Source organism: Columba livia, chromosome 1 (assembly GCF_036013475.1).
Source record: "Columba livia isolate bColLiv1 breed racing homer chromosome 1, bColLiv1.pat.W.v2, whole genome shotgun sequence".
In the NCBI taxonomy this organism is placed as follows: Eukaryota; Metazoa; Chordata; class Aves; order Columbiformes; family Columbidae; genus Columba; species Columba livia.
Window position 1 is genome coordinate 117,582,638 of NC_088602.1, and position 15,104 is coordinate 117,597,741.

The following is a 15,104-nucleotide window of genomic DNA, read 5'->3' on the forward strand; positions in this document are numbered from 1 at the left end:
AACATTTTGTCCTGTGTTCTCTGAAATTTTACGGTGTATATATGATAAATGATGGCATGGGTGATGCAAGGTGAGTGTTCTCTTCTTGTCTCGAACTATCATTGCTTCAGGAAAAGTGAACTACATTTTAGTAACCTAACAAATCTGAAAAGTAAAGACTGTTGAAATAGTCTGGATTAGAGCAAACACTCATGCAGTATATAATTACCTCTCTGTTAACAGAGGCATTCAGGGAGCTTGGATACCTGAGACGATAAATAGTTTTTATTATAAGACAGGTAAATAGACTGAGTATTGGTAAGCAGGATATTGGAGAACCTCACTAAAAGAAACTAGAACTTGGTTTATTTAGTTTATCAAAATTATAGTGCTCTGATGCAAGAAATGCCAACTTAATTTTCACTTATTCTTGTGGCCAGTTTATATGTGTTCTTATACAGTAATTGTCTCTCAGCTTATGTGTTTCCTCTACCTTTGTGATACACTAATTACTTACTGACAACATTGATTTCACAGAAGTAGAATGAGAACAGAATGCCTGCCTACTCCTGAGATAAAGTTAACTAGATTGGTTTTTTTGGTTTGTTTTTGTTTTGTTTTTTATTTATTTATTTATTTAAGTATATAGTTGGAGACAACAAGGTAACGTTTGTGGCTTTACAGAATTTGCCTTTCCTTTGTGTTAGCTGAAGCTTAGTGAAGGCAAATCAGGCCATAGTTAGAACTATGGACTGCATATCTGGTGATCTCAGGCTCTGTGACTTCAATTCTGACTGTGTGAGAATATCAGTTGTGATGCTTTTTACACTCATTTGTGCTATAAAACAATACAGTGGTGTTTTACTGGAGAAAGTGGAACCAATGTAGACTTTGGATTTATTTAAGTGCTTACGTGTAAATGAGGCATGCTTTCTCCACATGTAAGGTTCTCCGTTTATTAAAGAGACTGAAGCTAAATTGGGTTCTACAGAGAAGAATCATTTGGAAAGAATGCAATTTGTAACAGAAATTCCTATTTAGGTTTTATGGAAGGTGATCTTTAGTATGCAGCTGATCAGAAAGTTGCAGGTTGAAGGAGGAATGGCTGTGGACTTTTAGGAAGGATTTCAGGTTGAAAAATATTTTGGAATACTCTTTTTTTTTTTTTCCTCTGGAAGAAAATACGCTTTAGCAGTGCTGTGCTGCAGCAAAATGACTCATAAGCAGCACTGTGTAATTCTGTTTATTCTACTAAACAGGGTGTGTAACAACAAGGGTTTCTCAGGGTGCAAAGGTTCAGAGGATATATTTCATTACTCTCTTGAGCAGAAGCCAGCCAATCTTAATTCATGTAATTAAGAGGATAGGAAGCATTTGGTCTGGCCTTGCAAAAAATGAGGACACTAAGTATAGTGTCCTATAAATTTTGCAAAACTGTAAGAAGTATCTCCTGGGTTTGTTTTTGTTTTTTTTTTGTTTTTTTTTTTTTTTTTTTTTTTTTGTTTTGTTTTGTTTTGTTTTGTTTTGTTTTTTGTTTTGTTTTTTGTTTGTTTGTGTGCTTTGTTTTTTTGTTTTGTTTTTTTTTTTTTTTTTTGTTTGGTCATTTTTTCTGTCCCCTTGTCCATGGCCATCCAAACTGGTTACACATTTACATGCGTACAGGTTTTTCTAAACACTGTTGCAGTTCAAGTGACCATTGGTTTATTTTTTAATAGCAAATTAATGTTGTGAAATCATACAAGACTTAATGATCAGATAAAAAATTAAAAGAAAATTGACTTGTTCGTGCTGTTGAGGATTAGATTGAGTTCTCTTTTCAGCAAGGACAAAATTGGCATATGATATTTTAGAAGGCGGTCACTGGTGACATGGGGACTAATTCTGAAAATATGTAGCTGAGTATGAATAAAGGAGGAGAGGAAAGCACTGTCTCAAGGTAGACTGTGATGAGCCTATAAAACCCCTCAAAAATTATGGCTTCAGAAAAATGGCCTTTTTCTTCCTGTTTTATTCCTGTTCCTCTTTCCAACCAATGATTTTCTGCCTGCTGGCCGGGTCTCTCTCTTTTTTTCTGGATCTCTGTAGAAAGACGACTGGACCATAGTAATCCAAACTGTTTTGGGTTTATGCAATGAGTAGACTGAGTTTCTGCCCACCTCTTTGACCCAGCTTTTTGGTTTGTAATCTTTCCATTGTGAACAACTTTCTGTGTCTCTGCTCACAACTTCCAGTCTGAAGGTCCTGTGTGGGTTTTGGTAGCTTTGCTCTGAATGATGGCAGTGAAACCCAAGGACCCGACTGCACTCTGGGAAAGAGGTGGTTACAGAGGCTGGAGCTCTACAGTTTCAGACTTGGCTATAGACTAATAAAATGCAGAATGTAAATGTCAAAATTTCTTCCCTTGTATGATTTCTCTTCAGAGTTATTTCCTTCAAAGCGATAGCAAATGTATGATATCTTCTGGATTTTGCAAATAAGTGCAGTCTCACAGCCCAAATTAGCTCATGGATTGCTTGAGGTTATCAGCCCTTATAGCATGTGATCAAAAATCTTCCAGGTTCAGAATTACAGAAGTAACGGGAGTTGTGCTGTTCTTATGCTACAGTTAACTTTGAGTCTCATTTTTAATCATGTTGCTACAGTTGACTCCTCTGTAAAACAAAGAGTTATTCTACATTCACCAGAACTTACTAGCAAATATTTTTTCTTGTACCTGCTACTTCTGCTCTTTTTGCAAGTTCTTTTGCAAATGGCAATGCATCTCTGGCTGAGCATCTAGCTGTTGCTTCACCCAAGAGATAGGAGGCCACATTCTACTTCTGATCTCTGTCATGCCAGTAGTTTTTGTCTCTGCCCTACAAAACCATTAATTTCATATTTAAAGGAAGTGAAGGTGGGAATTGTCTAATTTGTAGATATGTGAAGATAACTAAGCTTGGTATCTAGTCAACTAACAGTTGATAGAGATGCAAGAAATTAGTTTACAGCTTCTAACAAATTTTGAATGCTTATTTCAGTAATGGTTAATTTTGTCAGTGATGCACCTATATCTTTCTGACTATTAGTGAAGCCCAGTCAGTATCTCAGATGGTCTCTGTATAACGTGCCAAAAAAATTGTCTGTATTTCTACTAATGTGACTATGGGCCAAGACACGTGTAACTGCCATACATGTGTTCTTATCTTAAGAAACCCACCTAAAACCCAACCAAGCATCTCCTTTCATCTGTAGGAGTAGTGATTTCAACAGTGATTTCTTTGATCATTGGCTCTATGTTGGACAATTCAGATACTGTATACACAGATATACTCTTTTGGGGCATGGCAGAAGTTAATGTTCTATAGTTAATAAAGGAAATGTGATTTAATGTTGCATTTTCAAGAGTTACCTCTATTCTACCTCTTTCTTAATGTTGTTCCCCCATTGTATTGTGTGTGGGTTTGATTGTGTTTAAAAAAAAAAAAAAAAAAAAGTGTGGATGTTGTACAGATTCCTGCTGTATTGTGTGTGGGTTCATTGTGTGTTTGTGTGTGGGTTTTGGTGTTTGTTGGTTTTTGTTTGATTGATTTTAAATCAGTGGATGTTTCACACATTCCTACTGAAATGATGTGTCCCCCACAACACTCAGTTACTGAAAAATGTTTTGGTTGCAGCAGTGTCTTATTGTTTGTCAAAAGGTCTTTGAAGTAAGTTCTGTCGTGTATAGTGTTATAAATGAAGCCTTAAAGTTAGTGCCGTGCTAATAAAAGTACCCAGTTACAAAAGCTAGTCAGGTTAGCCAGTGCTGGTTATGACAGCTGTGTAAATACTGATATATTCTGGGTTTTAGCATGGAAAACACTTACTGAAAAATCAGTGGAACTGTTACTAACTATATAGCCTCATGTTTTTGGACTAGAAGCTGTAGCTGTAATAGAGAATCCTACTCAGGATCCAGTGCTGGAATGTAAAGTTCTGCATAAAAATGTTGTGGCAATTTGTTTTAATGTCCTTGCTGGCAATATGATAACAGTACTTTTGATGGTCACAATGTGTTTTGCCTCCCTGTCAGCATATACCAGAATGACTTCGTCTTACTGGACTGCTGCTTTATTTAAAAATGTAAAGACTTTTTAGTCATTAGAATATTCCTAATTTAGGTGGTGTAAGTCTTAAGCATGTTATAAAAGAAGGAATAATTTAAACAATTATAGAGCTATACAGTGGTGCTTAAAATGCAAGATTAAAGAAAAAGCCCCATTCCCCGATCAATAGCAACTGACAAATCCCATTTGCTGGGATGCTGATTCCTCTGTTTTTCTTAGGAGGCTATTGGAAAGGGAATCCAAAAATAAGTTCTAGAAATGTAAAGAGCTGGTTCTGCTCAAATCTAAGATAAAAATCTACAGTCTTCCTTGTGTAGTAACCTTCTTTCACAAGTATAGCAGTTTACGTAATTCCATACTATCTGAGTTAATACATCTGAGACTGAGTGGCCTTTGGTGTCAAAGCTTGCTGACTTAGGTTTTCAGATTCTGGTGTTATCAGATAGTAAGCATACTTCTAACAGCTTTGTTCTTTAAATATGAACAGTAAAACTGGTGTTTCTAATGCAGCTTATCTGCCTGTATATATTTCCATTCCATGCTGTGGAATTTGCATAATTACACCTAAAGACAAATCAGATTTCCAAGGTTACTTCCTGTGAAAATATATTTGTGTGCCAAATTACTAGTAACCCTCTGTCTCAGAGGGTTACAGAAGAATTTGATGGGGTTGAATGGGATAGTAGTGGATTTGGTATTTTAATAAGTTGCTCCTCCCCGAGGAAGTCCTCTTCCTTATCCTCATTTTAGATATTCCTGTGACTGGGATCCACAAGATGTATACTCCAATCCTTTGGGTTCTAAGATATCCTGTTCATTGTGAGCTCCTTTTGTGTGTTCCTGAAAGCCCTTCAACTTCTCGTAGAGTAGAGCTAGGGTCAGTATGCAGCTGGGTGACCCCGTGGCAATGTTGTTCTCAGTGACATTTGCTGTTACCTTTCTGGTAGCCAGGACTTGGAGAATGTTCGGTAACCTATGGCAACACAATCTGACTGCAGTCAGCTGATGTACCACCTTCTTACGTGACTGTGGCACTTGGATTGTCTGAAGCATAGGGTACTTGCCCTTGGTAGCAATAGTGATCTTGTATTTATCTTGTGATTTATAAGTTAAGTGTTGAGCTTAACTAGTAGATGTAATCTGCCTCTAACTTGAGTACACTAATCTTTATTCTATACTCTGCAGTACTAGTGTATTTTTTTATATATATATATACACCTTTACTCTTAGCCTTAATTAGAAATATGTTGGTTTTGCTTTCTCTCTCCCAGGGACAAGGCTGGTGGATATGGAATCCAGGCACTCGGTGGAATGTTAGTTGAGTATGTCCATGGAGACTTCTTGAACGTGGTGGGATTTCCTCTGAATCACTTCTGCAAAAAGCTAGCAGAATTGTACTATCCGCCCCCTAAACATAATATACAACATAAAAAGTATGACTCTATCCCTTCTGTGGACACTTTTGAGAACCTAAGTGATGGAGAAAGTGAATCTTCAAATTTCACAGAGCATAAAGCTGCTAGTAAGTTGGACAACAGTGGGATGTGTTCCTCAGGAACTATTTACAATTACGAAAACAGTTCTAGTGTCAAAACTGGTTTTATGGTACCTTTGGAAAATCAGAATGGAGTGTCGGAAAGTGCAGCAAAACTTCCATCTAAAATTCTAGAGCTGATGGATGGTTTTAGAGCTTCAAAGGTAAGGGAAGAAATAAAACTACTTATGGCATTGCTGACTGTGTGATTGTTTCATTGGACTTCAATATATAGCAGGTAATGTGAAATACTTGAGACGGGCTAAGAATGTATTAGCAATTAGTGTAAAAACACCACTGAAGAGAGCTGAAACTTCTGGGGCAGTGCAAACACTGCTTTTTTTTTTGGTATTTGGTTTTATCTGTTCTATGACATTTCAGTTACCCATTCAAGGAAAAAAAAAAGTCTCTTGAGAGGGGAAAAAAGTCTTCAGAACTTTTTTGTACTTGCATGATGGACCTCAGGTATGAACAGTGTAATTGTGCTTCCAGGGTGTTTGGAAAGAGTATGCTCATGCCTCCCATATATGCCTTTTCTCATCTAATTAAATGCAGTTTATGCAAGATTATAATGTATCTTTTGTTAGCTACATCAGTGATTTTGGTGTAATTGGGAGGATTCAGAATAACAGAATGACTTCAGAAGTAGAACACTTAACTCTGCAAGTTAAGTGGAATGCTGTAGGGAAACTTCAAAATGTTTTAAGAAATTTCTCACTAATATTGTGTTTGATTTATTTTTTTTCCCCAATCACAAGAGCATGATCAAGCAGGAAGTTACTTGTACATACTGTTCAAAGAAAGCATTTAATATGGTTAGCTTATCTGACTTAAAACTGCGACAAGAATTCTATTTTATTCCCCTTCTAACTTCTAATGCTTAGTGTTAAATTCTGTGGAAGATTTTTTTTTTTTAATTCCCTATTAAGGAGATTATTTTTATATCCTGTTTCATGTTACAAGTGTCTTTAGCTGGTAATTTCCCTGCAGTATCTGATGGAGATGCACACATAATGGCTTACAAACAGGTCACGTGCTCTGTGTAGCAGCCAAGTGTGATGAGAAATGAGTAGCTGGACATTTTATCTTCTGCCAAATTTCTACTCGCAGCTCCAGTGTGGTGAAGACAGTAGTGAAGAAGGTGATGGAGAAATGAACATTAATCATTCTAATAGATCACTGGTCTTCATCAAGTTATTGACGTTTTAGGAAGAAATGAAAAAGCTGTTAAAGTGGCAGTGAAATTACAAACCTGGAACTAAAGATTTAAAAAATTTGAGGGGGTGTGGATGGAAACATGCAAGATGGTGAATAATGGTTTTGCTGAAACAGCAGGAAGTTGTACTCAGATCTGAAGGAAAAACATAGTTTGATCACTGTAGATCTGTGGGTGTGCTGCTTGCAGGCATGCAAAACTGTTCTGAGACGTTTGGGATAAAGCAGCCTTCAGACTGCTGTGTTTGTGAACTTGCTTGTGTACTCACAGGAGCGAGTTTTGATGTACTTGAGTGAGTGACGTGATGCTTCGCATTTCTTCAGTTTAAGTAGAAAAGATATGCAGAATCATCAGCATTTTGTTGCATGTTATGTACACTGTTTACAGTGATGTGATGCCAAATTGAGGTTTGTGTAGTGAGAGACAGTGGGGGCTGTAAATTGAAGCAGAAACTTTCCTTTCCCACCATTCCATACAGTGATCATCTAGTCCAACTGCCTGAGTTGCTTGCAAGGAGATAGAATCTGTGTTGCTATGTGTGCTTCTGCTCCTGTCCTCTACATAAGTTCCTTGGGTTTAGGTGTTTTAACTCTTTCACAATACTGAAACAACAGAATTGCAAATTAATTTCCAGCGGAAAGGTGTATATATCATCACATATTGTTGACTTTCCTCTCTGATTTGATTGTCTCACCTCTACAAGTTCAGTTAAGTTTTTCAGCTTATTCACCTGCATTGCCCATGGGTTTTTCTTCACTGTCAGGCAGTAGCTGATCTCTCTCCCTCATGCCACGTGTACATGTCCTGTTAGGGTGTGCATGTAGCACAGTTGTGCTCTGAAGTTGTATTCTTTTTTTTTTTTTTTCCTTTGATTAAACAGACCAACATAACAACTGAAGTTGTTACACTGCATTAGTGAAGTTTCCCAGTTCCTTACTTTTTGGATATATCAAATTTCATTTGATCTTTTGGCATCGGTTCAGATGTTTAAGAATGTTTGACCTTATGGAACAAGCTTATAGTTCAGGATATTCTCAATATCTGAATAAAGAGATGGTTTTTATACAAAAGCTGCATTCAAGATTATTTTGAGTTCACTTCTCTCCCAAATACCTCTGTTTAAAAATCTGTTACTTGGCTAGGATAATGAAACTCTCTGAGAAAGAAGGAAATAGAGCAATTGATAGTAGTTTTGTTAAATTGTGTTGCATTTCTTAAAGAACAATAGTTGTGTAGAATAATTCTAGGCAAAAGGTATAGATCTTTCGTTTCTTGATTTCACTCGTTTAAACACAGCATGCTAACCATTTTTTCCTACATTTAGGCACTGTTTGTAGCCTGTAAGCTGAAGATATTTGATCATCTGAAAGATAAAGGTCCACTGAAAGCTGTGGATATTGCAAATGAGATTGGAACCTCTGTGTGTGGAACAGAAAGACTCCTTGATGCATGTGCTGCTCTTGGGTTATTGGAGAAAACATCAGAAGGTGACTATTTCTCCTCCTACCCAACTGCATATAGTACTGAAAGACATGCAGGACTGGAAGAGATGCTTTGAAGGTGACAGGGTCTGACTTGATATTGTGGGTAACTTGGATTTGGAGGAAACGGGAATGGATTGTTGTTTCTTTGCTTTCAGTATTAGTAGCCAGAATTATGTAATTTGCGGGAAGATTTCATCTAATTAACACATTCAGACCTCCTTTGCAGAATCCTTAGGTTGCTTTTGCTCTCTAGACATAATACTGATCAAGTTTATTAGAAAAAGTTATGTGGACAGTCCCAAGTACCAGCGTAATAGCTCCAATGTGTCATCAGCGCTTGTGTCACAACAAGCCCATGCAGCACTACAGACTCGGCGAAGAGTGGCTTGAAAGCTGTCTGGCGGAAAAGGACCTGGAGGTGTTGATTCACAGCTGGCTGAACATCAGCCAGCAGTGTGCCCAGGTGGCCAAGAAGGCCAACAGCATCCCTGCTTCTATGCAAAACAGTGTAGCCAGCAGGACCAGGGCAGTGATCATCCCTCTGTATTCAGCACTGGTAGGGCTGCAACTTGAATCCTGTGTTCAGTTTTGGGCCCCTCACTACAAGAAAGACATTGAGGTGCTGTAGAGAGTGCAGAGAAGGGCACTGAAGCTGGCAAAAGGTCTGGAGCCGAAGTCTGAGGAGCCGCTGAGGGAACTGGGGCTGTTTAGCCTGGACAAAAGGAGGCTCAGGGGAGACCTTATTGCTCTCCACTACTACCTGAAAGGAGGTTGTAGCAAGTTGGGTGTCGGTCTGTCTTCTCCCAATTAGCAAGTGGTAGGACAAGATGAAACAGCCTCAGATTTTTCCAGGAGAGGTTTAGATTGGATATTAGGAAAAAATTCTTAATGGAAAGGGTTGTCAGGCATTGAAACAGGCTGCCCAGGGAAGTCGTTGAGTCATCATCCCTGGAGGTGTTTAGAAGATGTATAGATGTGGTGCTTAGGGACATGGTTTAGTGTTGAACTTGGCAGTACTAGATTACTGATTGGACTCGATGATCTTAAGGGTCTTTTCCAATCTGAATGATGCTGTGATTCTATCTAAAATAAGAACCAAATTCCATTCCCTGCTGCAGCAATGCAAAGTCACAGCTGGCAGCAGAGAATCGAGGTTTTAATGAGGATTGCTCTGCAACATGTCCCTCTTCACAGACAACAGCTTAAATTCTAGTGCCCTTAACTGTAACAGTGCTTGAAGGTGTATGTAAGTGAGGGAGTCAGTATTATGATTAACTTTTTCAGTCTGCACTATGTAGTTATAAATTTCCATATGCATAATTTACATCATAAGACTTGAAATGGTCAAGTGCCAAGAGAAAGAAATAAAGGAGGCTTTCAACTCTGTTAGAGGACAAGACCAAGGAGAAAATTCTGAAGGCAAAGCAAACTGGAGAAAGTTTGAATTTACGGGAATGAAAAGCCATGATCTAAAGAAAAATGCAGTCAAGAATGAAGACCTTCCAGTATTCTTCCTTGAATATCAGATGTATAACTGAGGTATTGTGGTTTAAAAAAAAAAAAAAAGCCCAACTATATCCTGTGGCATCTAAATTATTTCTACAAAAGAAGTACCTGCTCCTTTAAGAATGAGCAGACCTTTAGAATTATTTGATATAAAACTCTTCACAAAAATTGTGATCCTAAGATCAGCACTTGCTAGATCTTTAACAGCTAGACATGAAAACATGCTTTCAGATTTTAAATGACAGTTGTAAAGTACTGAAACGAAGCTGGTTGCAATTGTTTTCTTCCTATAAGGTTACAGAAATACAAATTCAGCGAATACCTACCTAACTTCAGATGGTGCATACTCGCTTCATGGCTACATTATCCACTCTAATGACCACGTTTGGCCTCTCTTTACACACTTGGAGTCCGCTGTCAAAGAAGGCAGCAGGCAGAACCATCGGGCCTTTGGAAAGAAAGCAGAGGATTTATTTAAGGTAAACTCTTTATTAGTATCAAAACTCACTGTGAGGAGTCCAGAACTGATCTAGGGTCAAATGGAGACTGAGCTGTCTGAGAAAGTGGGTCAGTTTAAAAAACTGTAGAAACAAAATGCAACTTGCTAGCCTCAGATTTCTGTTCCCTTCATCTTTAGGTTCTAAAGTGCTGAAGCAATCACAGAATATACTGGGAAATTCAAGTGCTAATGAAAATTCTCCGGCCAAAGTGTTGTCCCTCCAGCTAACACACTCTCAGAACAACCATTGGGCCTGTTTAATTTACATTTTTGTGGCCTTTTTATAACACAAGGTAGTACTTTATCACACATGCACTCCTTCTGTATTGGATGCCGATCACTTGTTACTGATATGCATCCAGTTCAGTCAGTGCTGACTGTGTAATCAAATCTGTTTTCAAAGTTGCTTTGTGTTGATGCAGTGGAGAAGGGATGCATTCTCTTTTAATGAAGGTTTGTAGTTTTGTATGTGCCTCAAGCTGGTAAATATTGATGATAATCAGCTTATATCTCTGTAGCACTCCTTTTCTAATGCTGGCCCAGGTGGATGTGTTCAGAATGGAGAATCACTTGGGGTTATAATTAGCCTAATTTATCAGTTATCCACCTGATGAAGCAGGTTGACTGGCATCAATATTTGTGCCTGTTTAAGGAGAGGGCTGGTAGAGTGAGCAGGAGAATATGTCAGGACTCTATCTCTAACGGTAGTGCTGGGTTAAAGTGTACAGACTACATACTGAGGTTCTTAATTTGTACTTCTAGATGCTGATGAAGCCTGTTTCCTAAAGGAGATGTCTGCATCCCTCATATACAGTTGATGGAAGGAAATAAGGGGGTTTGGAGACTTAAGAAGGTCCTGTTAGGCTAATGTTAGTACCTGGATTACTGGTGGACAGAACCTTCTTTAGGAATCCTTCAAAGGCTATGTTAAAGGAAGTTTAGATACTTTGCTTTAGGATAGCTGCTGCAGTGGATGGTTAAATTTATGTGCGAATTAAGTGTTTTAACATAGGTGAGCTTGATTTTGTCCTTTATTAAACATGTGGATTAGCAACCTGAGTTTGCTTGGGTGGTGCTTGTGGCAGGAGTCACTACCAGTTCAGGCTTGTGCTCCATACGTGTACAGCATAGTATGTCCAAGTAGAATATACAGTCTGCCTGTGGCAGTATGCATACCACAGCCTGGAGATACTTTCACTTAGTGGTAGCTGTAAAGCCAGACATAACTGATAAAATCTGTATGAAAGTGAGACGTAAAGGGGTTCATGCTTATGTATCATTTTAAAGGTAAAGGCATTGAGTTCTGGTATTGAATGCTTTCTTCTCATCTCATAAAAAACCCAGTACGAACTTTAATGTTTCTAGTTTAAGTTGTGGTCCAATAATCTAGTTATTTTCCCATCATGGGAGAATAAATGTCAGAATTAAATGAAAGCAATTTGTGAGTAGATCAAGAAGAAGGAGGAGCACTTTAGGAGACTGAAAGAAAAAAAACAATTCATTCTGTCCTTTCACACAGTGTGAAGTCTGGAGCCATCTTACTGTGGAGTGAATGTGTTAGTAAATCTATATCAAAGGCACAATATTTTTTTAAAAAGAACTTTTCAGATTACCCCTTCTCTCTGTTACACTGCCCAGCTTCAATGGGCAGAAGTGTCAAATTTAATTTTAATTTGAACCAAGACAGGTTCAAACCAGCTAAGTGTATGTCATTTGAGATGCAGTGCAAAAGATGTCTATGTGATGAAAACTTTGGAGAGGATGCAAAATCTGCTTATCATTACAGTGAAACAGCAAAGGACTTTGGTGAGCAATTAGTCAATGGTACTTTTTACTGAACTAATCTTAATGGTGTGCACCTATTGCCTTGGTTGTACATAGTTTTGGTTAAGTAACAAAAATAGTTTTCAGGTAATGAGGTTTTTTTTCCCCCCCTTTTTTAGGACTATTATCACAGCCAGGAGGTGAAACAACGTTTTATGGCTGCCATGCACAGCATTGCCCACCTGACAGCAAGAGATGTGGCTACAGCATTTGATCTTTCACAGTTTAAATCCGCTTGTGATTTAGGAGGTATTGACTGTAATCGAACTTGTATACAAATTAGAGGGAAAAGCTTGATTTCAGTTCCATATTTTATTATTTAAAACATACTTTTTTTTTTTGCTAGAACTGAATAATATTATCTACTGTTACTTTTATGGTATTGTAATGTCAGAACAAGAGGGCTGAGGGTTAACTGAATGCAGATTTACTTAGATGGTATTTGAGTAGTTTGAAATAAGCGACTGTTTGTCACTATCAGCTCCATTTTCAACTGTGTTTTGGTATGTCCAAGATTTTCAAAAGTAATGAAGATTGATTTCTGAACCCTTCTGTTTTGGGGTGTCAAACTTGAAACACTGCACTGCTAGAACAAAAGGTTTTGGTTCTTTTAGAATTGGTTTGTTTTGTGTGTTGTTTTAATAATTAATATCTAAGATGACCTCCAGAATGTCGAAGACCAATTATACACCTGCAGAACTCCTCTTGTTAGTGTCCTTTTTCACCCTGTGCTTGGAGTTGCACAGAGGGAGTGTTATTACATAGAGAAAGATCCACTGAAGGAAGAACACTTCATTTAGTGTCTGGGGAGGCTGACAGCACATCAGAGGAATTAACACAATACCGGTGTGACCTTTGCCACTTGTGCAGAGACTCCAAGACTTTACCATCCCTGTCCTTCACTGTGCCGGACAGTATTTGTCCAACTTCAGATATCAGCGCTTGGTAAATAGTTCTAGTGCTCTTCATCCACTCTTTTCATTAACGTTCTTCTACGCCTGCAAAAAAAACCCTGAGGTACTGGTGTCAAAGGTCATATCAGCAATTCTATGACAGTAAGGAGTCATGTCTGCATTCCCCAAGCTCTAAAGGACTGCTCTGTCCATCAAGAAGTGCTATTGCTAATGTTAATTGTGGAGCTGACTTTCTGTCTCTAATTCTGATTTGGTGTCTCTTTTTTCATGCTATATACATCCTCGTCTTTAAAAATGTCTGCAAATGCTAGGAGAAAAGACTTGATTTGACTTTTTTAAACTTTCAACAGGTTGCACTGGAGCTCTGGCTCATGAATTAGTACAACTATACCCAAATCTCAAGGTCACAGTGTTTGATCTTCCAGAAGTCATTGCAAACATCTCTTACTTTCAGCCTTCAGGACAATGCACAGCTCCAGTGACGTTTGTGTCAGGTAAACATAACACATGAATTTTTGTCTTCTGTTATTTTGGAGCACAGAACAGGCTCTTGTGCTACAGAAAATAGTGTGCCACGCTGCTGCAAGCCCAAACATATCCTTAGTACCAGGCAGTGTAGGCTCATCCATGCTGAATGGGGACATAGTACTTTTTCAAGCCTGTGGGGATAAAAAGAAACTGGCTGCAGTTGGAGAATATGGATAAATAAGTATGAATTAGTAATTTCTGAGTACCACTGAGAGTAGAGGCTGTGTGTCCTCTCAGGCTTTTTTAGGTAAAATCAACATGGTAGCTTCAAAGGACTTTGTCTCCTTCCTTGCTTTAGGCTTTCTCTCCACTTTCTTACAGAATTGTCACCTGTGATCTGCTCTTCTCTTTAACTACACTTTCTTTGTCTGCAAATCAGTGCGTCCTATGCCCGTTCTTTCTTGTTTCTTTTTTTACCCTGCCAAAGCTCCTAGTTCCTCTGCAATGTATTAATTTCATTTTGTAGGAAAGTACTCTGTGGTTTCTTTAGGAATGTATTAACTCTGCTTTCAAACAGGTGACTTCTTCAAGGATAATATTCCAGAAGCAGATCTTTACATTCTTTCACGTGTTCTTCATGACTGGTCTGATGAAAAGATACATGTGCTGTTAAGCAAGATATCAGCTGTTTGCAAAACAGGTAAGTTTTTTTTCATCTTGTGGGCTTAAAGGTACATGTTAACACATAAACATAATGAGCAATCATAAGTTCATAAAAACAAACAAAACAAAAAGCACCCCAAACCAAACAAACACCCCCTACACACAAACCAAACAAACCAAACAAACAAAAACAAAACCACAAAAAAACACCCACATATTTTTCTCTCCAGTCATAGTAGCTTTTGAATGTCTATGCTTGCATTATGGTAATACCTACTAAGAAAAAAGGAAACAAAGCTGCTAATAAAACTATATAAAACAAGCTCTTACTATAGTTGCAGACTTTACATACAATCATGTTCTCTCTCCTATCTGTGCCATGCCCAGTCTTTCTTACTAAGACTTATCTCATAAAATAACTGTGTATGTGCTTATTTGTATATATTCAAGTAGTCAAATTAAAGTTCCTTTAATTAATCAAGAAGCAGCAGTTTATTTTGCTATTGTTTTGCTATCTCAATAGTGCCCAGAATATGGTAAACTGGAGTTCAGCACTACTTTATGCACAGATTTTGTGAGATATAGGTTGCCTCTTCTGTTTTCTCCTACATTTGAATCATAGAATCTCTTAAGTTGACAGAGACCCATAAGGATCATCAAGTCCAATTCCCTGCTCCTCACAGGACTACCTAAAACTAAAATGTAGGACTAAGAGTGTTGCTCAGACACTCCCTGAACTCTGACAGGCTTGGTGCTGTGACCACTTCCCTGGGGACCTTATTGCAGTGACCGACTGCCCTCTCAGTGAAGAACCTTTTTGTAATATCCAGTCTGAACCTGCCCTGATGCAGCTTCATGCCATTTCCTTGTCTCCTGTCACTGGTCACCAGAGAGAGGAGACCAGCGCTGCTGACCCCCTCAAGGAAGTTGTA

The 15,104-nt window shown here is 38.2% G+C and overlaps 1 protein-coding gene across 2 annotated transcripts in view; it reads left to right on the top strand.

Moving 5' to 3' along the window:
- ASMTL (acetylserotonin O-methyltransferase like) overlaps nucleotides 1–15,104 on the top strand; it is a 28,596-nt gene that overhangs the window by 10,121 nt on the left and 3,371 nt on the right. For both annotated transcript variants that reach the window (XM_065074494.1, XM_065074485.1), the window contains exons 7-12: nucleotides 5,336–5,762; nucleotides 8,139–8,301; nucleotides 10,099–10,283; nucleotides 12,247–12,376; nucleotides 13,392–13,535; nucleotides 14,087–14,209. In XM_065074494.1, coding sequence (XP_064930566.1) covers nucleotides 5,336–5,762; nucleotides 8,139–8,301; nucleotides 10,099–10,283; nucleotides 12,247–12,376; nucleotides 13,392–13,535; nucleotides 14,087–14,209 — 1,172 coding nt within the window. The remainder of the gene's footprint in view (nucleotides 1–5,335; nucleotides 5,763–8,138; nucleotides 8,302–10,098; nucleotides 10,284–12,246; nucleotides 12,377–13,391; nucleotides 13,536–14,086; nucleotides 14,210–15,104) is intronic.